Source organism: Ruditapes philippinarum, unplaced genomic scaffold, assembly GCF_026571515.1.
Source record: "Ruditapes philippinarum isolate M1 unplaced genomic scaffold, ASM2657151v2 ctg1029_1_1_1_1, whole genome shotgun sequence".
Classification (NCBI taxonomy): Eukaryota; Metazoa; Mollusca; class Bivalvia; order Venerida; family Veneridae; genus Ruditapes; species Ruditapes philippinarum.
The window spans coordinates 302262-327100 of NW_026858064.1; the positions used below are offsets into that span (position 1 = coordinate 302262).

The 24839-nt window shown below is 34.6% G+C and overlaps 2 protein-coding genes across 3 annotated transcripts in view; both read left to right on the top strand.

Moving 5' to 3' along the window:
• LOC132751979 (pre-mRNA-processing factor 40 homolog A-like) overlaps window positions 1-2538 on the top strand; it is a 35140-nt gene extending 32602 nt beyond the window's left edge. The window contains exon 19 of the mRNA XM_060742212.1: window positions 1395-2538. Within this exon, the coding sequence (XP_060598195.1) occupies window positions 1395-1484 (90 nt within the window). The 3' untranslated portion in view covers window positions 1485-2538. The remainder of the gene's footprint in view (window positions 1-1394) is intronic.
• Window positions 2539-4222: 1684 nt separating this feature from the next.
• LOC132751966 (uncharacterized) overlaps window positions 4223-24839 on the top strand; it is a 36030-nt gene continuing 15413 nt past the window's right edge. For both annotated transcript variants that reach the window (XM_060742194.1, XM_060742193.1), the window contains exons 1-16: window positions 4223-4354; window positions 7837-9986; window positions 10371-10537; window positions 11706-11774; window positions 12579-12603; window positions 13294-13389; window positions 13951-14094; window positions 14356-14548; window positions 15359-15462; window positions 16693-16954; window positions 17166-17305; window positions 18123-18257; window positions 18642-18781; window positions 20611-20803; window positions 21331-21462; window positions 23222-23361. In XM_060742194.1, coding sequence (XP_060598177.1) covers window positions 7868-9986; window positions 10371-10537; window positions 11706-11774; window positions 12579-12603; window positions 13294-13389; window positions 13951-14094; window positions 14356-14548; window positions 15359-15462; window positions 16693-16954; window positions 17166-17305; window positions 18123-18257; window positions 18642-18781; window positions 20611-20803; window positions 21331-21462; window positions 23222-23361 — 4059 coding nt within the window. In that variant the 5' untranslated portion in view covers window positions 4223-4354; window positions 7837-7867. The remainder of the gene's footprint in view (window positions 4355-7836; window positions 9987-10370; window positions 10538-11705; window positions 11775-12578; window positions 12604-13293; window positions 13390-13950; window positions 14095-14355; window positions 14549-15358; window positions 15463-16692; window positions 16955-17165; window positions 17306-18122; window positions 18258-18641; window positions 18782-20610; window positions 20804-21330; window positions 21463-23221; window positions 23362-24839) is intronic.

Consider the following 24839-nt stretch of genomic DNA (forward strand, 5'->3'; position numbering starts at 1 on the left):
CAAGTTTCGAATTTGGTCATGGTTCGATGATTTTTGGCAGAGTTATGCCCCCTTTTACTTTGAAAACAATTATGAAATTTTTCAGTTTCCGTTCATTATCTCCCCAAGAGCGTACAACACATTCAACTCAAACTTGACATATGGATGCGTCAAAGGAATGCGCAGGTCAAGTTCAAATTTGGTCATGGTTCAATGATTTTTGCAGAGGGGTTATGCCCCTTTCACTTTGAAAATAATATGAAATTTTACAGTTTCTGTTTCATTATCTACCCAACAGTGTTACATATTCAACTTAAAATCTTGACAATTAGATATGTCAAAGGAATGGGGCAGGTCAAGTTGGAATTTTGGTCATGGTTTGAGGATTTTTTGGCAGAGTTATGTCCCCTAATTAATTTTGAAAAATAATATAGGTACATCTTAGGAATAAGCAGTTTAAGTTTAATTTGGTCGTGGTTCAATGATTTTAGACAAACTTATCTTTCCTGAATGTTGGAAAAATTTTGAACTTTCAGTTTTCAGCACTCATACTTTTAGCCATTATTTTGGCTACCAAATATGCATATGCTATTTTTAAAAGGTTAAGACTGCCCATATATTTCCCAGTGCCTTGAACATTGTATGAAAATGGTTTGTGTTAACCTTGAAAAGTTTTTTAAGGGCTTTGAACTTAAAATGAAAAAAATACTTTAATGCACCATCTGAAATTTTGGCTGCATGCGGGGGCATCCGTGGCATTGATGACACAATTTCTAGTTTAAAAAATGTATTTTCAGAGCAAATTTTAGCTCTATTTTTCTCTGGGATAATAATACATATTCTCTTTTTGACAATGTTATAATGTAAAAGTGCATGCTAAATAGTTGAAATTGTTGGCAAACCAACCCCAGTTTATGATCATAGAAAGGTATGATGGATTCATTTTGTTTTTAAAGTTGCCAGTGTCCCCCTTGTGCTTGAGGGGTTGCCATTTAAGGGTTGAGGCATCAGAATTTCCACTTTTTATCCCTGGTGTGATTTGCAAGAAAACGACCAAATAAGTTCAAATCACTGAAGTCTGTGCATCTCTTAGCTCAAACAGGTGAGGTGATTTTGACCCCTGGTGCTGCTTCAAGCTTGTAACACTGGAGGTAAGCCAAAATCATCTTACCAGTTTTGCGCCATTTTGACCTAAAGTGTGTTGCTGCGCCCTAAAACCAAACAAAACAACAACAAAAACAAAATAGTTTGCCGGTGTAATTTTAAAAGACAAATCATTGTATTCTTAAATCTTTACTTTATGCTATCCCTGTGTTAAATGTTTATCATTATTCTGCTATATTCATGATGGACTACCACAAACTTGCTGAAGGAGAGTATTTGTAATATAAAGTATTTTTTCACTATATTTTCAGGGTGGTTATTCTTCGGGGAGTGACATGAGCGAGGGAGAATTAGAGAAACAAAGACGATTATTACTACAGCAGTTGGAGGCCCATTCTTGAATAAAATGATATTCGTTGGCAACACCATACACGCATACATTACTGTTTAATACGACAATGCTTGAAATGAGTTTTAACAATGATTTAACTATCGATTAACTTACTAAGAAGTGCATGTTGAAAATTTATAATACAGATAATATACATACTGTACGGATCAGAATTTGGTAATAAATCTCTCTAAATGCTCAGAATAATGTATGAACATTGGATATTGGATAAAAACATTACCATGGATACGAGTTTTCAAGCTTTTGCCAGAAGTTCAGATTTCTTTTATATTCCTGAAAACACTTCTTTTTCTTAATAAAAACCAATGAAAATAATGTAACAAGATATGAGCCGCGTTATGACAAAACCAACATAGTGCGTTTGCGACCAGCATGGATCCAGACCAGCCTGCACATCCGCGCAGTCTGATCAGGATCCATGCTGTTCGCTATTAGTTTCTCTACTTGTAATAGTGTTGGTAAGCGAATAGCATGGATCCTGATCAGACTGTGCAGATGGGCAGGCTGGTCTGGATCTATGCTGGTCGCAAACCCACTATGTTGGTTTTGTCATGACGCTGCTCATATGATGAACCCAAATCATGTTTAGAGTCTCCATCTGGCCTGAGGATAGTGAGAAATGAAAAATGGTATCAACTATATATAATAAATAAATTACCAACCCCGAGGTTAGCCAAAATCAACTTTCCTATTTAGGAGCCATTATGACTGAAGTTGTGTTGGTGCATCGTAACACCAAACCAAAGAAAAACATGGGTTATATACATGTATGTGTTATTAAATTGCTGAGAGTTATATGAGGTCAGAAAACATAATTTTAAGATAATCCTGAAAGTCAATCTGTCTTAACAGAATTATTTTCAAACTACTGACTTGTTCTTGTTATATATAAACTGAAAAATAGTTTTATGGACAATTATTTGTGAATGGTAAATTTGTGTTCATGGTGAATAAATTGTTGTGGATGTCACAGTTGCTTTGATGTATAAGTTGTAATTTGTCCAAGGCTGGAAACAATGAATAAATTTGGGAACAAAATAAAACAGTGTTTGTATTTTTATCTTCCCTGGGGTGTGACGTAAGACACCATTCATGGGTGTTACATCAGGAGACCCTGTCTTGTTATGTCAAAAAATCTAAGTGGAGTACCTTGAATGTTAGTTAAAAGGTTTGTATTACTATTATGATGTTACAAGATTAAAGTATATAGTCAATATTAAAGCAATTAAAGACGTTTTCGGGAGTTTTCATAGAGGCAAAATTAAAACTGTTCAATAGAATTTCTTTAAACTTGGCATGTTGTTAGAATATGATAACAGAAAAATTTTAAGCGAAAAAAAACAAATTGGGGTCACCGTTCTTATTTTTGAGTTATCTGCCCTTGAATTGGACATTTTTGTTAAATTCAAGGGCAGATAATTTACAATGAATTGAAACAATACAATTTTTTCTTTCTTATTTTCATGAAGCTTACCTTCGTTTTTATTGATATGCAAAATTTCAAGAACAAATTTAGAGTGGGTAGTTTTTATTCCCACTTTTTCTTTTAACCTGTGCATGTTTTCTTAAAAAATGGCCTATTTTTTAAGAATTTAAAGTACCTTTATTTTCATTGAAAAAAATTAACAGAAACGATGTAAGGAATTGCATGTTTTTATGTTTTGTACTCGACAATAAAAAGAAAAACATAATCCAGAAGTAAAAACAAGAATTCATTTAAGTATGTATCAGTTATCTGCCCTTGAAATGACCTCAAATAAGTAAAAAAAGTCTGATTCAGGTGCAGATAACTCAAAAAAACGAAAACGGTGACCCCAATTTTTTTCCGCTTAAAATGTTATCATATTCTAACAACATGCCAAGTTTAAAAAAATTCTATTGAACAGTTTTAGTTTTGCCTATATGTCTATATGAAAACTCCCGAAAACGTCCTTAACATGTTAAAATGTTCTGATGTTATAAAGTTACAATATAATGTTAGATTGCTTCATGTTATAAAGTAACAGTGTCAAAATGACATGTTAAAAATTGACATTCACAAAACGTTTCTGATGAATTTTTTATCTATCAATTCAGCCCTCTTGTTATAATGCAAATATTTTCAAAAATTGAGATATTTTATATACATTCTATATCGTAACAGTTATCAAGACAGTACTCTGCTAATTTAGGTTAAAGCTGTCTTCAAAATGAACACTTTGTAATAGTGTACAGCAGCCTTCAAACAGTCACTTTGTAACAGTGTTACAGCTGCCTTCAAACCAGTCACTTTGTTATAGTGTTACAACTGCCTTCAAACCAGTCACTTTGTTATAGTGTTACAGCTGCCTTCAAACCAGTCACTTTGTAATAGTATTACAGCTGCCTTCAAACCAGTCCTTTTGTTATAGTGTTACAGCTGCCTTCAAACCAGTCACTTTGTTATAGTGTTACAGCAGCCTTCAAACAGTCACTTTGTAATAGTATAATAGCTCCTTTCAAACCAGTCACTTTGTAATAGTGTTACAGCTACCTTCAAACAGTCACTTTGTAATAGTATAATAGCTGCCTTCAAACAGTCACTTTGTAATATATTTAGTGTTAAGTTGCATTCAAACCAGTTATTTTGTTATAGTCTAACAGCTGCCTTCAAACCAGTCACTTTGTACTAGTGTTACAGCTGCCTTCAAACCAGTCACTTTGTAATAGTGTAACAGCTACCTTCAAAACAGTCTCTGTAATTTGCTGGCCATTCGAAGCTGTGGTTTCATTTAGTGTGGTGTGCTGCCTAAATATCATTATGAACATTTAGTAGTGTTCAACAATTTTATTTCGGAAATGACAGTGTGTAAATATAACGGTACGCCGTTAAAAATGGAGGTAATTTATTCATTAACTTTAAATTTAAAATACATGATATTCAGGGACAGTGCATTATATTGTATAAATCAGCAGTAAAATGTTTATTTCTCTCATTTTGCAGTGTTTCAGAAATATATTTCTTGTTAATGATACAAGAATGTAAGGAAAGTCATAAAATGTAACAGTGTTCGGCTATTCGATTTTTTCGGACATGAAACATGTTATTTAAACTTGTGCAGTTTCCATTAGAAACACAAAGTGCATATATTCTCATTTTAATTACTCATCCGTCTTTCATTTGCAATTATGCTTTCCGCCTTGCATATGATTCTAACTGTCCTGATAATCTTTACCAAACAAAGAATTCACATATTTACAACAGCAGGCTTTTATTCATGGGAAAACGCTTCATGGCAAATTTGGGATTTGTGTCATGAAATTATCTAATTGTGGGGGATATTGTGAAATTTACTAATATGGAAAAATGAACCAGGAGATTGCTAACGCAACACCAAATTTATCATGGCCATTGTCTGATTGAAATTTTAACACATTAGAAATACAGGCTATACTCTGGTTTTAAAAAAAAACAAGAATAAAGATCAACAAGTAGCAATGCTACGCTCGCTAGATGGCGCTGCGCAACGAAGTGCGCAGACCAATGAAAATGTCTGACCTCAATAAATCGGGAAACCCATGACGTTTTTGCCTGTAAATTATTCTTAGACAACAGTTCGTTGGTCAGTAAAAATAGTTGCATTTATTAATAGAAACATTAATTAATGTGTAACCGTATTTTTATATCGTTGAACCCGCACCTTTCTAAATGAAATCAAATTGGAAAGAAAAGATTTGCATATATTTTTCACTTTCAAGTCCATTACACTCAAGTAAATGTGCGTTTCTTATGAAATAATTATCAATCTTTCGAATATACCCTTTAATTTCATCATTGGACCTGGACAAAGTATTTATTTTTGAAGATTTGTGACCTGCGTGCAATAGTGTACCTTATCTTGGACACTCATTGAAAACAGCGGTAAATTTGAGAGCAATCCGAAAGTAGTACTGTCAACTTCCTGTTTGTGAAAAAACAAACAGATTATACATATTTCACATATTTTCTGCGATTGAAGAAGTATTTCCCTTGGTGTAAGTTGTAATAATGTTGCAATAACTCCTGTTTTATAAGAACTGTTCACAGTTTATTATGACAATGCTCAGATAAAGAAATACGGCCAGTTTTCAGTGATTGGGTCAGTGGGTGGGGAAACGAATTGATATTGCTATTACTGGCACTGAATCAGTGATTACTATACACTAGGCCATTAAAATTAGTGTTCTAAAATTCTGTTTTATTTACTTGATATGCATGATCATTGATGTAACAGTAATGACATTAGTTATGTTTCAACCTTTGAAATGCTGACAATTTCTTTGTTTATGACATTGCCATTGGCATTGCAATGTGAGAGTGATGCAATGAACGTGTATCCCCGATTGTGTAACTTGTCATTAAAATAATTACCACTAATACATGGAATATGATGGAGGAAGTATTCACTAAAAATTACAGTATTAATCATTTAATGTTTACTCATGTAAGGCACCGTATTTGTCGTTTTTAACATTTTGACACAAGTCCAAACCGAAGTTCCAAGAGCATTAACTTATGGCATGTGCTGCTTTTTTCCGTGTATTTGGATAAATTGCATGTTCAGAAGTTCAAGTTTTTAATACTGAAGTGTGAAAAGACTGTTTCTTTGGAAATATTTCAAATAGTGATGTAAAAACTGACTGGGGTTAGAATTTTCACTTTTTTAGGAAAATGACAGTTTTAGGTATATGAATATGTGATAGACTAAAAAAATCACCAAAAAAAGAGTGTTAAATATTTCTTGTTAAAATAAAGTTTTTTGACATTATCAAGCAGTGTTCTTTTCATGTAACACCTTCATAACTTGGAAATGTAGACCAAAAAATATCATGTAGCATTGCTACAACAAGGCAAAGGCAACGTTCACAGGACGCGGCCCCCGACACACTAAAAAAAACCTAGAGCAGACATAAGGATGAAAGGAGTGGGACATGTAATGTGAAATAATATCAACTAAAAGGGGCCCATAAAGGAATTAAAGGGATAAGGGCTATAAGGTTGAAAAGGTGGGGGGGGTAAAAAATGGGTGAGGGGGGGTGGGAATTTGAACTAGATCATTTTCTATGTAGTCCAATATATCATCTGTTACCGGCTTGTTATACACTATTATAGTTTATGACGGTTACGCCTTTCATCTAAAGGAAGTATACTGCTCATAAACACAAAGCAATATATATTAAATCTAGATTAACTAATTATTTTGAGTAAACTGTGACTTTTGTGAGCTGTTTTTTTATTATTTGTTATTTTTAGATTATTGACATGCTATATTCTTAACAACTTATCATTCGACCTTTTGTTGTCTAGCTGTTAAGTTTTTAAAAAAATCATTTAATTTCATGCTCAATCATTATTTAAAAAACAATCTCAAACTGTGTAATTATTAATTTAAAATAATTATTAATTTAACAGAGCAACAGATAAGGTGCGTATTTGCGTATTTACGCAATTAATTTTATAAAATACGCAATTGATTTTTTAAGAATGCGTATCAAAACCCATTAAAAAAATAAAATACGCAATTGTCTTAAAAACCCGTGCATATTGTCATTTTCATCACCGCAAAATTAATCTGTTTTGGACAAATCATATCAATATGCATGATATCGGAATATTTCCGAATCAATGCCAACTAATCAACGGTCTCCGGTCTTCGACGGTCCCCGGTCTCCAAAGACCGACTAAGCATGAGACCGTCGATTTGTCTACTCAGGTTGACGGTCTTTACAGACCAGCAGAGACCGTTGATTTTGCGGAGACCATCAATAAGTAGGTCCCAGCTGTAACAATAGATGCTTTGAAAAGCAATATGGCGTCGTACAAAAGGGAAAGTGATTTGAAACAAAACTGTCACAAATAATCAAAAATCAGTCAGAAAACGAACTTGTTAAAAATATTATGGAATATAACATGAGCATTTTATATAAAAAATAAAACAATTGTGAAAAGTTCTAGTAAATTGTTAATCCTATTTTCTTTTTAAAACAGTTAAGATAGGCCTATCTAAATTTAATTTAAACCATAAAATTCATATCTTCATATATGAATACCCAATTGATCTTGAAATCATAGGGTATCGAGATTTTGAATACCCAATTAAATAGAGCCAATACCCAATTCCAAAGGAAATGATGGAGTAATACCCAATTCACTTTTAAAGCTTATCTGTTGCTCTGATTTAAAATAAAATACAAACATCTGTCCATTATTGCTTATCTGCCATACTGGTTTAGTAAAGTTCAAAAATGATTTTGTTTCAAACTTGACTGTCAATTAGCCAATCAGATTTAGCGCTCTGTGATAAAGGTTGACTGTCCTTACATTTTATATTTCTTTCCTACAGGTAGAAGTATAACCTGTCACTACATAAAATCATGGAAAAAAACAGCCAACAGATCCCAGGTTTTGGGTTTGATCCAGGGTATGAACCTACCCCATTACCACCGCAGCCAGCTCCTAGCAGCAACTCAGTATTTGGTGTAATTTCCAAGGTGAATAAAGGAATCTTAAAAAATCCCGGAAGTCAAACAGTAGAACCAGATGCTGGAAAAGGCATTCCGTCTAATGTTGAACAAGCTAGAGCTATTGCTAAGAAACTTTCAAATATATCTCCACAAGTGGCCAAGCAAAGAATCTTTCAAAATGCCAAAAATACCATTGAAAACATACAAAAAGGAATATGGAATCTTCCTGCAAACCAAGATAATAGACAGGGAATTTCAAACCCAGGATTTAAAGTACCTGCTGCAGTTCCCACTCCAAAGTTTACCGTCCCCTCAAATGTGGGTCAAGGTCATGGCATAGTTTCAAATCAGGGTCAAGGTCAACAGTTTAGTATATCGAATCAGCAGATGGGTAGTAATATGTATGAGGTAGATAAAAAGATGGACATTTTTATGGAGCATGATAGATCAAAACAGGCTGGTAGTTTTACACGAAAGGAAGCTCTTGATGAAATTGATCGTTACAGAGGTCCGGCAAGTAGTTCTGTTAGAGATCAAGGTTATGACGATATGAATAAAAAGAGTGAACCATTTAAAAGTGACTTTGATAGGTACTACTACGGCAGTGAGACACAGAGAAGTGAAATAAGCGGGAAGTTACACAGAGCTGATAAAGGGGGTGATTTTGCTCCAAACCAATCTCAACTGCAAAGTCAAAATTTAAGTGCACAAATGAGCTACAAAAGCTCAAGTGATTCAAGACCACATGATGATTATCAAACAGGTGTTGACAGATCACATAGACCTGTAAATGATGATAATTTTCGTGGATTCAATAACTACCAAGCCGATGATGGTAATGACTATGAGAGGTATCATGGTGTGACCTACCAACAGACTGCCGGTGAGAAATATTTTCAAAGAGAACCGTTTAGGGCAGACGAAGAAAAAGGTTTTGGAGCAGAGAGAGGAAATGCCCCAAGAAATGAGTATGACCCCGAGAGATGGCACTACAGTGGTTGTGATCCTAATGATGATAAACCTCCCGATTCCAGTAGAATGTCAAGATCGTATGACGATAAGTGGGACAACAAGAAGTCTCAAAATGAAAATGTTCCGTATGTTGATGAGTACGATGCTTATAATAAGGACAGTAAGAACAGGACGGCGAGACCAGATGAGAGGGATTATAGTGGGAGACGGCAGGAATCACTAGAGAGATACGGAAGTGGAAGCGTAGAAGCACACGATGGGTATTCACAGTCTCTGAAGGTTTTCGATTACGGTCATACTACTCGATCTAGTGATAGAGACATTGACACGTATCAAACAAGCAGGCATGGAGATGAGAATGAAAGAAGAACTGACGACAGATTTGAAAAATTTAGCAGAGACGCTAGAGAAAGAGAAACCGACAGAAGAAGAGATGTTGGATACAGAGAGAGAGAAAGTGATAGAACTGGTTACTATGGAGACAGGGAGCAGCCAAATTACAAGGAAGGGGAAAGAGAGAAGTTCTATGACGATTACTATCACCGTGAAAGAGATGAGAGATTTGACTCTAGGAGCGAAGAATATGATCACTATGGTGATGATATGGCAAATATGGAGGAGTTTCCAGAGATGGTAGAACATGGTGACAACAAGTCACAAGATGGCGGGATGCTGTACGAGGACTTCTTGTTTGGAGCCGAGGATGACGTTGAAGATATCGCTGATTACAGACACAGTGGAGACGGTACGGGATATCAAAGTAGAGAAGTTGATAGTGAGAACAGTAGAAAAAGAGATGATAAGTCAAGATGCAGTGAAAAAAAGAACTATGAAAGTAGGTCAAGGGATAAACGTTATGATTCATACAGAAGTAGGGGATCTGATAATAAAGGAAAAGAAGCTGTGCGTGGAAATCGTGATATACAGAGCAGGGAAAGATCGAAGCAAGGAAATCGGGATGTACAGAGGAGAGATAGATATGATGATATAAATGATGCACCTGGAATAAGGAAAGCTGAAAGAAATTTACCTATCACAGATGACCAGAAAGCACAAGGTATAGATCTCATGTTTTAAGATGATATTGTAAAACTTAGTTAAATTAAGAACTTACTTAAGTTAAGAAATTACTAACATTAAGAACTTAGTTAAGAATTTAAGGAAGTAAAGAGGTTTGTAAAGTTACGAACTTAAGGAAGTTAAGAACTTAGTTTATTAAGCCAAATGAAGAATATTATCTTAAAATATTTATTTATTTATTTTTTACATAATTTTCTGATTTAATTTTTCTTTCTTACAAAAATATATTCTGTCTCTTGCAGATTGCAATCATATATATAGACTTTTAATTTTATTTGAATAACTTTTGAAATAAACTGAAGATAACTTTACAATATTGGTTTATGATATTTATATTACATATATTCATCTATGATAATAGGTGTTGTGGCAAATGTACCACCTGCAAACAGTGAGCCAATGGAAACACTACCTGTAAGTGGAGTACTTGTGCAAGGACTGCCTCCAAGTGTTCTAGTCAATCAAGCTCCAAGTGGTATTCCTGCACCTGCTGTAGCAGTAATCCCTCCCCCAGGGATCATATGTAATGTAAGTACCATAATTCTTCTAAAAATATTTGAGCCTCGCCATGACAAAACCAACATAATGTGTTTGCGACCAGCATGGATCCAGACCAGCCTGCGCATCTGTGCAGTCTGATCAAGATCCATGCTGTTCGCTTACAATTCCTATTACAAGTAGAGAAACTGATAGCGAACAGCATGGATCCTGATCAGACTACGCGGATGCGCGATCCTGATCAGACTGCACGTTTGCGCAGGCTGGTCTGGATCCATGCTTTTCGCAAGCGCACTATGTTTTATCATGGCGCGGCTCATTTAATGAACCGAGAATTTTTCTTGTGAAAGCTTTTGAGCTTGCTGATTCAGCTCCGGTTCCAGATTGTGCCTCTTAGAAAAACTGAAGATTTTCCTGTACTAATAATACTAGAGAGTCGCCATGTAACCTTTATAGTGTTCGTAGGACTTAAAACAAAACTAAAACAGAAATTACAAATGTGTTTTCACTGTAAGACCTGTACAAATCTAACTGGTATCTGAAAACTTATTAAGTACATAACATATGAAAACTTATTTATAAGTACATTAGTGGCTATGTGTTAGTTCAGTTATAAAAATACATTTCAAGACAGAGGTATCTGTGATGTCACATTGATAAAATCTGTAACTGCAGTAGAATTTACTTAATTTACTTAAATTCATGTGCTTTGTGACTTTTGCAACACTTGCTTATCCTCATTTATTAGATTCAGTGTTACATCTTTATATTTACCTACATTAAATAAATTTCCATAGTAAGCGTATTAAAAAGAAAAACTGTTAAGAAGTTATAATTGTGGAGTGATAAGTGGTTTTTCTCACTTAGTTGGGAAAGAGATATTAGCCTAATCTTGGAAAAATCATCACTAAAATTACTAGGTTAGTTTATACAATTTTTTTTTTATGTTTGATTGTGTTGGAAGCTATATGCTAATTGAAACAGTCTCGAATCTGTTCCTGGAACCAACCAGTGCTAAGCTATGAATGTGAAGTTTCTTGCTCAAGGAAACAATGGCTTGCCCCTGACAGGGTTTCAACCCACGCCATTACATGATTTTTTGGGAAAACTGCATGTATTTTAATGAAAATTTCGATAAGGAAGAGGCGTCAGTAATTTGAAAAATAACTTGATATATTTGTGTTTGTTTTTTTTCCAGGATTGTAATGTAACATGCTTGAGTGAGGAGATATACAAAGCTCATCTTACTAGTGATGCCCATATACTGGTAAGTATGATCGAAGCAAAGTTAGAATGAGCCGCGCCATGACAAAACCAACATAATGGGTTTGCGACCAGCATGGATCCAGACCAGCCAGCGCATCCGCGCAGTCTGATCAGGATCCATGCTGTTCGTTTACAAACCCTATCACAAGTAGAGAAAATAATAGCGAACAGCATGGATCCTGATCAGACTGTCCATGCTGGTTGCAAACCCATTATGTTGGTTTTATCATGGCATGGCTCAAATGTATTTTAAGTTATGGTATTATTATAGAACTGATCACTGAGAAAATTTGAAATATGCTAAGTAGCTCAGATGATAATTCTGTTGAATGGTATTTTGGAGGTTTTGTGTTTGAAGTTCAGTCTGGTGGTACATTCTTCTCACTGACTCAGTAACATTTAACTTTCTTAACTGTTTTTAACCTGGCTATGTTTGATATGAAGAAAAAAAAATTTGGATTCTTCACAAGAGAAAGTTATCTAGGACTGGTAGCTTAAGGTAATGTCCATGGTTATGATAAGGTGCCTCTTCTTGCCTGAAATAATGTACAGAGGGGCACCTGAGGTCTTCCTCCACCAGTAAACCTGGAAAGTCGCCCACCATGTGACCTATACTGTGTTTGTGTGACATTAAACCCAACCAAAAAGAAATAAATACAGGATATTTGTTTAGTTCAGTGTAAGATTGAAATATATTTCACCGAGTGAGCACCAAAAGGTATTTTTCACAAGTGGCACAGCCACAAGTGAAATATGAAAATATTTTAATTTTGTTACCACTATATATGTTGTGTTTTTATTTCAGACTCTCCAAAGGAAGGCTCAGGAGTGTAAGTTGTTTACTATTTGTGTGTCTTGTTATTGTGCATACTAGTATTGATTTAATTTTGTTACATTCTGAATTTCTGATATTTGAACAATTACTTGCTCAACAAAGATAATTCATATTAAGTCTTCAACCTGTTTATTTATGTTGACACCTTGTATTGTTTACAGTTTGTCACCCCCCAGATATTAGCCAAAATCATCTTTCCTGTTTCGGTGCCATATGATCTAAATTGGTTGGTGCAACATAAAATCTGGTGTGAACTGAGGTTAATCAAACTAGCTCAATCAAGTTTACCCAGGTTGTTACTCAACAAAAAAAAAACAACAACTGAAAAATGGCTTGTTTAGGATATTCCGCATGTTACAGCATGAAAAAGCTTACTTATTTTTGATCTAATAAGTGTCAGATGACCTTAACATAGCAGAAATAAAAAAAATTGAGCCGCGTCAAGACAAAACCAACATAATGGGTTTGCAACCAGCATGGATCCAGACCAGCCTGCGCAGTCTGATCAGGATCCATGCTGTTCGCTTACCAACCCTATAACAATTAGAGAAACTGATAGCGAACAGCATGGCTCCTGATCAGACTGCACGGATGCGCAGGCTGGTCTGGATCCATGCTGGTCACAAACCCATTATGTTGGTTTTGTCGTGACGCGGCTTAATTGAATTCTTGTTTTTTCTCTCAGTGTTTCAGATGGAATCTCGACCAAGCAGGTTTGATGTTGACAGTTCTGGTAAACCGTTGAAAGCCTCGGTTCTGCCTCCAACCACAATGATTACAGGTATGGTTACCATAGCAACCTTTTATTTGATATAATAAACTTTTCCTTTGTCAATATCCCCTGTGCATCCCTGTCATCAACAAATTATGATATATAAATTACTTTATATTTACTTTATTCTATGTGTGGCCCCTATTAACTTTAAAAAAAAATGGATAAATAAACTGAGTGTAGATTATTGAAGATTAATGTTCCTTTTGATGTAGGTCTTGACCAATAACTTGTGTGCAAAATTTCTGTTTTTCCAGAATAATTATTGTTGAAAAATGACACTTTTCACTCAAATCAAGCTAAGAATAGCACTAAGATATGGTTTTCAATTTATTTCCTGGTGTATTTCTTAATTATCATAAATAATTATTCTGAAAAAAAACAGAGTGAGCAAATGATGTGAAATTTTGCACAAAAGTTATTGGTCTAGACCTACATCATATGTGTATTTATCACGAAAAAAAATTCCAGTCCCGTCAAAAAACCCTCAGTGGAGTCCGTTTAAGAATGCTAGCACTTAAAGATTCAGAATAATTTCAAAGAATGTGATTTTATATGTTTCATGTTCAGGTATAGCTTCCAACACGTTACCCAAGCCGTCGGTCGGCATGCCGGGGGCGAGAAACCTGCTAGCTGGAAATTCAGACATCGAAATGGACGCGCGACAAGACGCAGTGTCCAGATATAGGTCAAAGTCCGACTCTGATGTCCAAGGTGTGTATTGTTTGTTTATTTCACCCTTTGTTGACACTGGTCAGGTCATAATTAAACACTACTAAAGGTAGTCACTTAAAACTTAACGCATGTCTTTTGGATCATAATTGAAGGTCACTCTTCAAGGTCCATAACTTTGGCATGAATTTTGATTGATATTGCTTTCTACTGTATAATGTAATTCTTATATTATGGAATAAGGTATTATGTTATATATATTGTTTTATGGTATAAGTATAATTGTTAACTTTCTATTTTTAGTAATACCACCAAAGCCACTAGGTCCGTTAGAGACAAGGTCGGTGCAGTGCACGTGGCTGATACTTCACTGGAGGACACGGCACGAGGATGAGGAGGCGTTGATAGATAAATATGTCGTAGAATATAGAAATGCACGAGAAATACGCTGGGTTAGAGTCGGCACAACCACAAAACATGAATTTGAAGTGAATGGGTAGGTGATATAAATACATTTAGCATTAGTGCTATTATCTACAATTTCCAAATATTTGCTATAATTTTTTAATGAGATTTATAGAGATTTACATAAAAGGGATCACCTCAGATTTATTTATAAAAGCTTCCATGATAAAGTATTCTGAGTTATTCTATACGTTTGGTAGTCTAATTTTTGTATTTAGTCATTGGAATTCCTTTAATTTTTGATAAACTGTTTTGTAGATCCATAAAAATAATTAAGTCTGTTAAAGGGACTCCACTGAGGTGTTTTACATGACTGGACTGGAAATAATTTTTCATGATTTGTGTACCATTTGATAAAGGTCTGGACCAATAACGTGTGTGCAAATTTTCAGATCATTCCTTCACTCAGCTTTACTTGAACCATCATCTTTATTGCGCAAAATGACATTTAAAGAAATTAATTCAAAGCTTTTCACTCAAATCGGACTAAGAATGACACAAAAAATATTCAATTTAATTCTGTGTTTATTTCTTTATTAACTTTTTCAGATTTTTTTTCTATTTTAAGCGCTTCACTTATGTAAGAGATGTATATGTAAGAATTACAAATTTTATGTTTTTATGCTTTTTGACTTCAGTGGGACTCCTTTAAGAGTTAGTACTTTCTATATATCTATCTGAAATATAAAACAGAGCTCGGCAACACCATGTAATGGATGTGTCTAAGTAAGGTATATGTCTATAAAGAGAGGCATAAAATAAAAGTAACTTTTGTAGCAAACAGATCTGGAGGTATTAATGAAAACTGAAGATCTATAATATATTGTTTTTCTTTCGAAAGTTTACAAGAGAAGACAGACTACCTGTTCCGAGTTTACACGACCAATAAAGATGAACGGAGTGAATATCTAGAGTCTGTTCTTGTCACAACGAAGATAAGACGAGGTAAAATATATAACATACAAATTAACATATAGTTTAAACATACATGCTTTCATTGCTTTGCTGTTAGTTTGATTATGAAACCAGATCAGGTGTTGGTGTTCGAGGCCGAGTGGTTATGGTCGTTGACTTAAAACCTCTTGCCCCTCACTGCTGTGGGTTTGAAATCCATCGGATAGTGACTTTCAAAGTTTGGATTCTTTTATGTGAGGAAACTATCCAGCTAGCTTACTGAATGTCGGTGGTTCTACTTGGGTGCCCGTTTGTTCCTGAAATAATGCACAGAGGAGCACCTGAGGTCTTCCTTCACCAGTAGAGCTGGAAAATTGCCATATAATCTGTACTGTGTTGGTGCGACGTAAAATCCAGCCAAAAAAAAAGACCTGCAACTTGTTTAGTACTTTGTCATAAATAAATCATGTAAATCACTTGAGACTTAAGTATGGAATTGAACAAATGATCGCTGGGTTTAGAGGTAGATCCCGTAACTACTCAGGCTACCACTTTCTTTAAGGAAAACGTTTATTTGGCTAACATTTTCATGGGTTTTATCTATGTGCAGTTGGTAATGTTGCAGAATATTGTTATAAAGAGGGGTTTTATTAGCTAATTTTTCTCAATTTTGAATGTGTTACCCTTAATTGTTAAGAGGGTATTCATAAATTGAGTGATAATGACAAATTAAATACAATTTGATGCTTGCTGCTGAAATAATCCAATAAAAAATATAATAGTTCTTCCATTATTGCAGAAGGGTTCTTCCATTATTGCAAAATTATTTTATTAATTGTGGGGAACTAATATTTGTGGTTTTCGTGGAAAGGTCAGTCCATGAATTTAAGATCAACAAAATTTCATTTCATCTGCTTTAAGATTATTTTGCACCACATTATTTTAAAAAACAGTCCACGAAATTAAAGAACCCACGAAAATGTTCTTTGTGACAAAACCACAAAATTTCATATGTATGAAGTAAGATAAATTCACAGTACATTGTTCACTCATTTTTGTGACTATGTCATGATATATATTAATTATAATAAGATGAAATAGGTTTTCCATGACATTTTATGACATCATTATGTGACATCATTTTATGACATCATTTTGTGACATCATTTTGTGACATCATTTTGTGACATCATTTTATGACATCATTTTTACAACATCATTTTGTGACATCATTTTTATGACATCATTTTTATGACACCATTTTATGACATCATTCTATAGATTCATCAGAAAGGGATCATAGAATAGCGAGAAGAGATACAGGCAGAGACAGTGGAAGACGATTAAGTCGGGATCGGGTCCGTCGGTCCAGCAAAGAAAGAGATAGAAAAACTAGCCGAGATGTTGGTAGGAGTTCTGCAGGAAATAGGAAAGGTAGTGGAGATAGAAAACCTGGTAGGGAATCGGACAGAAGCTCCGCTACAAACAGGAAAAGAAGTAATGATAGAAAGAGAGTCACAGAGAAAAGATCTACGCGAGATGGGTAAGTTTGTTCATTTGTTCTATAAATAGATTTGTAAGATAGATAGGTCATTAGATATAGTTTGCATAACTTTTAATCTTAGAACAACAAAAAGTATTGATAGAAAGGGAGTCACTGAAAAAAGATGTATGCGAGATAACGCAAGTTTTTTCATTTGTTCTATAAATAGATTTATTTTTAGATTTGTATAAACTGTTTGTTTAATACACAGAGATAGTAGAGACAGCCGACATGGTAAAGTTAAAGACAGCAAGTCCATGAAGAAAACATCAAGTATTAGCAGCAGTACTGACAGTCAACAAAATAAAGCTTCAACGTCTGATGTCAAGGAAGTAAAACAGACGGACGAAAGTAAGTTAATTGTTTACAGCAATTTTCACACTACTAAACTATAAGAATCTTACACCTGATGCCAGTGTCTAGTTGATCTACTCAGATGCCTGTTCGTGTCTGAAATAATGCACGGAAGGGCACATGAGGTCCTTCCTCCACCAGTAAAGTAAGCAAGTTGCCGTATGACCTATACTGTGTTGTTGCATATTACATATAAAACATATTTATTAGGAAAAAAAGTACGAAAACAATTACAATATTGTGATTTAGCACTTTTTTCTGATACTCGCATATGAATTTACATAACAGCGAAATGTTAGCCTCAGCATGCGATTCACTCATAATATGTGCCCAAGAATGATGGCGGTATAAGATGTTTCTGTCACTGATGTAAACAGTAGAAAAAAATTCCTGTCTGATTTGCAAAACATACAACAATACTGATAATCATTGTCTGTAGTAGCCTCACCTTTTAAAGTAAAAAGGTGGAGGTAAAGTAGTGAATTTTTTGTCGGTCTCAACGTTCGTCAAATTTTACGGAAATTTATTTAGTTTATTGCTTAGAAACTAAAAGACATCTCTTGAAAAACTGAATTATTTACTGTCATAGTGTGACGCCATTTCTTAAAGGCAGGTAACCCTTACATTTATTTTTTCTCTGTTTGAAGTTCAAATTTCCGGTGTTGAGCAACTCTTTTTGTTAAAGGTAATTTTCTCAGAATCAAATGTAATCACTTCAAATATTAGTTCACTTTTACCTTGCCTCAAAGTCTATTTCATCAGTTTCATATAATGAGTGAATAAACCTAAATAAAATCATATTTGGATTATTCAGATGTTACTGTAGAGAAAAAGACCGAAGAAATGGATGTTGGCACCGAGCCAGAAGTGCCTGCGGAACCAGTTCAGGAGGAAGTGGAATGCTTGCTATATAGAGAGTTACCGAACTACGTCAATGAGCCTATGCTAGGTATAGTTTAGAATTTATACACTATTTTCTGCAGTGCAAAAACAATGTTTTATACACCGGGAGTAACTTCCGGACATATCATGGTATAGTGTCACGATCGTCTGTCCGGCAAATATCCAATAGTTAATGAGCTTCATCCGTCCATAATTTTAGTTAAAAAAAGGAAACCTGCGGGTTATATTGTAATGATGGATGATTTGTTTGTGGTGTAAGATTTTAGTAACGCCACATATTAATTTACATCACTACTCTCAAGTTTCTGAATGTGGCTGACCAAATCTTGATATCCCCATGATAGACCATTTTGAAAATGGACGCTGAACTCTCCGATTTTAGAAAATTGGCAGGATATGGGATAAAGAAATTTTTTAATTTTTTTTTCAGGTCTTGATAACATTTATGAAATCCGAAGTTATTTACCGAAAATACCCCCGAGATATGTGTGTAAGCTGTGTAACAATAAAGGATCACACAAGATTATTGTAAAACATATAATTGGATTCCCACACAAACTCAACTATTTTGTAAGTACCCATAATATAATACATAATACCATGTTCATTTGCTTGTTACTTGACCAACAAGGGGTGTCTGTGGCCGAGTGGTTAAGGTTGTTGACTTCAAACCACTTCACACCGCTGTGGGTTCGAATCCCGACGGACTTTGGATTCTTTCATGTGAGGAAGCTATCCAGCTAGCTTACAGAACGTCGGTGGTTCTACTCAGGTGCCCTTTCGTGCCTGAAATAATGCACGAATGGGCACCAGAGGTCTTCCTCAACCAGTAAAGCTGGAACGTCGCAATATGACCTGTACTGTGTCGATATGACGTAAAACCCAAAACGAACAAACAAACTTGACCAACATTTTATCATATGGGTAACTTCTGTATATGCCTTTCTCTGGGTGATTCATGATTCTGATCTGATCAATATGTTTCATAATACACTTCAGCCTTATTAAAACGCTCATGTTGGGGTCCAATGTCTCAACACCGCGTTCTAACGAGGCTCTCATTAGAACGCTCATTGCGAAATTACCGCATTACCCCACCCACTGCATATATATATAACGCTGATTTTTTTTACTTACTGTTCAATGAATATCGACATTATCTTTTTCTTAAACCATTCAATGATGTAAACATATATTATATTCACAAATAATACTAATTATATTTAAAAGAAAGGAAAAACTTTCGAAAGAAAATTATAAATAATGAATGTAGTGTAAAACAGGTAGCCATTACTGTAATGACGTTTGATTAACTAGGGGACACAACTAAAGCTGGACTGTAAATAACACTGTAATTTACAGTCCAGCTTTAGTTGTGTCCCCTAGTAAATCAAACGCCAATTACTTCCTGTCATGGCCGCTCTATTTACAGTGCAGGATTTGAAATTGATTTTGGGCTTGTGGGTTATTTAATACAGCGAGGTTTACATGTCAAAGATATGTGTGTGAATTTTATTTTATTTATACTCGCCACCGAATGCCAATGTAACAGTTATGATATGAATTTGAGATTTTGGAAACAATTTGAAGACAGGTAAAACAACAAAAGAGCGGATAAACGCTTACCTGGGCATGTTTTTCACACCTTTGGCGATCATAAATGTCCTAATAACAATTGTTTATTGTACTTGGCTATCAAATTGAGCAAGCGTTATAGCGCGCTATAAATCTAAGTCTACTTAAAAAAAAATTATTTTTTTTGGGAAGTTTTTTTTTTTTTTTTTTTTTTTTTTTGGGAGCCAAGGTCTATGAGCGCTCTACTGAGATTAGCGTTATAGTGAAGAGCGAGTTATCGAGGCTACAGTGTATTGTGTTAATTTTTACATCATTAGAAGAATATTTTATGCTTGATTACAAGTGTGTTTGATAATTTTATTGCATCAACATTCAATATTAATCTAGGGTAAGCTTAGTAACTCCTGTTCAGTTACGCATGTAGATTATATAAAATTGTTGAATTGGGTGTCGGCTAATACAGGTGTAGTTTTAGCATGATGTATGTCCGTGTAGTGTTTATACCAGACTGTTATTTAGGTCACGCATTAATGGGAAGTCATGAATCAATGAGAACAAGGTGCTTTCATTAGAAAATGCCGACTTTAAAACATTTGTCCTATGAGTTGATTATGTAAACATTTGCCGGATGAATTTAAAAATAGAATGTTAATATTCTCTCCCATTTTGCAGAACTAAGAACATATTTCTCTCCCATTTTGCAGAAATAAAAACATATCCTTTCCCATTTTGCAGAAAAAGAACATTTTCTCTACCATTTTGAGAAAAGAATATTTTCTCTCCCATTTTGCAGAAAATAGAACATATTTTCTCCAATTTTGCAGAAAAAGAACAACCCAGAAGTGTTTGACGTGATTAATGTGATAGCGTTAAAGAAACAGCAGGTGGAGAGAGCAAACTACGAGGCCCGATTGGAGGAGGATAGGATCGGTAGAGGTTCAGTGCGCGTCATGCTCATGTTGAATCCGGAAGATAATAACGGCAAGATCGTTTACTGTGATCCTATACTTGTAAAAGGTAAATGTGGCATATTGATTTAGTGAAAGGTAATAAAGTACTAAATACATAATGGTTGTGGAAAATTACATTGGCTTTGTGTGCGTGTATATATTTGAGTTTATTTATACTTGCCTCTGGTTGCCCATATGGGTGAGCGAGGCCTCCAGATGAGTATTTTGGAGGATAGTGCAAGATACAGATACAGAAAGATGCCCCGATTCCAGAAGCTTCCCCTGGTTCTTTAGTATGCCAAGTGTTTAGGCACTCGTACACGAGACCTCAATTTAAATTCTCATCCAAAAGATTGATTAGTAATTTAAGTAATGTTAAGACAACAAGTCTAGCACTCTAACTGATTGAGCTATGCGGGCTGGCTATTTTTGGCTATATATCATACTACAATTAATATATTTATGTTAAAAATCAACTCAGACTTCCTTTTTTACCACTTCTGTATGTTTCCATTTTTAGCACATCTGCTAATTCTATTTTTAGCACATCTGAATGTTTCTATTTTTAGCACATCTGTGTATTTCTATTTTTAGCACCAGCACCTGTGAGGACAAAGGAGACTGGTGAAGCACCTGAAGCGTACGATGTCAGTTTTCAGTCTCAGTTTGATGATCTCTATAATGAAGCCATCGAGACACAGAGTATTACTGATACAACATTGATAGGTGATTTACTGTAAAATCATTATAATTTGAGGGACGGATAGTTTAGTTACTGTAAAATCATTTTTTTTTTGTGGGGCACTAATGTTTGTGGTTTTTCATGGAATAGTATTAAAGATTAATCTGCCAAATTTAAGATCCGACGAAATTTTTATTAAATCTGTTGTATAATAGTTTAAATATTACATATTACATTATTTGCCACCCCTTTGAGGCTGAGGGGTTGCCTTTGAGGGTTGAGGCATCAGAATTGCAGCCACTGTTTATCCCTTTGTGATCGTTAAAGGTGACTAAATGGGTTTGAATAAATGGAGTCTGTGCATCTCTTAGCTTCAGCAGGTGAGGTGGTTTTGACTACCTGGTTTTGGTTACAGTTTGTAAAATCAAAAGCCAAAATTATCTAGCCTGTTTTTGCGCCATATGACCTTGATTATTTTGGTTTGCCATAAAACCAAACTAAAACATTATTTGCATTTTACTTTTTTTTTTAAAGACAATTAATTTAAGAACTCATAAAATTTTCCTTTTTGACAACATCATGAAATTTCATGCACACACAAAATTAAGTGAATTTACATTAACATTTGTTAAATCACTGCGTGTGTGTGGACACATAATTTGGCCTTGTATTTATCCTATCTTGCTATGTTAACCAGAAAAGGGGAAAACTCCAATTTTTATAGTTGAGACCATCTCTGGCGATGTGGCTGGGTTCATTCAAGGGCTCAGATTCATGTAAATTTTTAACGAAAACTAAGGAAATAGTACCAAAGAATGTTTCATGTCAACAAATAAAGTGATTTTAGCTTGTCTAAATCAACTACAATGTAAAGAAAAATATGTGGTCCCTGATAGCAAGATATGGTGATAAAATAGTAGATTCAGTCAAGTATTCACATGACACTTGCAAAGCATTTTATGGATGGGAAATTATTCGTTAATCTCATATTTCTTTTGCTTCATTCACACAGGTAAAAGCTTTCAGGACTTATAATGAGTTTAGGATTTTTAGACTCCAAAAACACTTGTAATATATGACTATAAAGGTTTCAAATTTCTTTACCCATTCTTTTATAAAGCATGCTTTGGTTGGTACTTATCACAAGTTGTGTTCATTTAATACAAAGTTTTCATCATAAAGTTACATTATGTCCATCCAAGGGTATATAGTGAGTGAACATGTTGAAATCAAAATATGTTTGCATTTTGCAATAATTCTTTTCAATTTTACAATTTACTTAGCATGAGCAAATAATAAATAATTTGCATGGCCCAAGGAAATTGCTGTAAATATTTTCAAAATTTACCTGTAACATTCAATTTATAAAAAAAAAGTGTGGCAGAATTTTTATATTTTAGGCAGAATTAAATTTTATCCTAACCCTTTTCCACTATCAACTGTTTGTCAATCACATTTATAATAGTCTTTTGAGATATATAGTCAATTCAGATCAACTTGACAATAAAAAAAATGAGAAAAGGGCTTTTTTTCCCTTCTATAGCAGGGGCCGTCATAGAACTGCTTCCACAAATAAAAATTCTTTAAAATCATGCAGTTTTCCCCAAAAATTGAATTAACATCAAGTTTTTTTTCTTCCCCTTATGCAAATAGTCCATATAATTTTTCCCCAAAATGAAGGGCAGGGCTGCTTCCCCAACCTGTGAAAAAAAGCCCTGGAGCATAATGTAACTTTAATTATAATAATAATTAAAAAAAACCGCAAAAACACAAAGATAAATTAAAACACTAATATAATTGTAGGATTGGACTATGTTCGGGAAATACTTCATCCTAGAATGGAAAAAGAGCCAAAATACACGTGCAGTTTGTGCTCGGTAATGTGCCATAATTCAACTATTCTCCCACACATACTGGGGAAAAAACACAGGACTAATTACCTGGTGAGTAGGAAATACTTTTTTATTATTTGTTAAAGCTAGATACGTTGATGGTGCTACATTAATTTGAGCTTATAAAACTATCTGTATAAAAGGAAATACACGGATGTCCAAAAGCCTAAAAAAACATAAAATTTGAATTTCTTACATAGAATAACAGTTGTACATAAAAAGGAAAGATATGCAAAAGATAATAAAGTAATATATGCTTTTATGGATTTTTTAGCCCAATTTTTAGCTCACCTGTCACAAAGTGACAGGGTGAGCTTTTGTGATCGCTTTTCGTCCGGCGTCCGTCCGTCCGTCCGTCCGTCGTCCGTCCGTCGTCCGTCCGTAAACTTTTACTTTAAATGACATCTCCTCATAAACCACTAAGCCAATTTCATCCAAACTTCACAGGAATGTTCCTTTGGTGGTCACCTTTAAAAATTGTTCAAAGAATTTAATTCCATGCAGAACTCTGGTTGCCATGGCAACCGAAAGAAAAAACTTTAAATATCTTCTTTTAAAAAACCATAAGAGCTAGAGCTTAGATATTTGGCATGAAACATCTTCTAGTGAGTGTCTACCAAGTTTGTTCAAATAAAAGCCCTGGAGTCAAAATTGGCCCCGCCCCAGGGGGTCATTGATTTTCCCAATATGCATATAGTAAAAACTTAAAAAATCTTCTTTTAAAGGACCCAAAGAGCTAGAGCTAAGATATTTAGCATGAAACATGTTCTAATGGGGGTCTACCAAGTTTGTTCAAATAAAAGCCCTGGGGTCAAAATTGGCCCCGCCCCGGGGGTCATTTATTTTCCCTATATGCATATAGTAAAAACTTAAAAAATCTTCTTTTAAAGAACTCAAAGAGCTATGGCTAAGATATTGAGCATCAAACATGTTCTAATAGGTGTCTACCAAGTTTGTTCAAATAAAAGCCCTGGGGTCAAAATTGACCCCGCCCCAGGGGGTCATTGATTTTCCCTATATGCATAAAGTAAAAACTTAAAAAATCTTCTTTTAAATAACCAAAAGAGTTAGAGCTAAGATATTTAGCATAAAACATGTTCTAATAAGTGTCTTCCAAGCTTGTTCAAATAAAAGCCCTGGGGTCAAAATTGGCCCCGCCCCGGGGGGTCATTGATTTTCCCTATATGCATATTGTAAAAACTTAAAAAATCTTCTTTTAAAGAACTCAAAGAGCTATGGCTAAGATATTTAGCATCAAACATGTTCTAATAGATGTCTACCAAGTTTGTTCAAATAAAAGCCCTGGGGTCACAATTGGCACCGCCCCGGGGGTCATTGATTTTCCTTATATGTGTATAGCAAAAACTTAAAAAATCTTCTTTGAAAAAACCCAAATAGCTAGAGTTAAGATATTAAGCATGAAACATCTTTTAGTGAGTGTCTACAAAGTTTGTTCAAATAAAAGACCTGGGGACAAAATTGGCCTCGCCCCGGGGGTCATTGATTTTCTTTATATGTGTATAGCAATA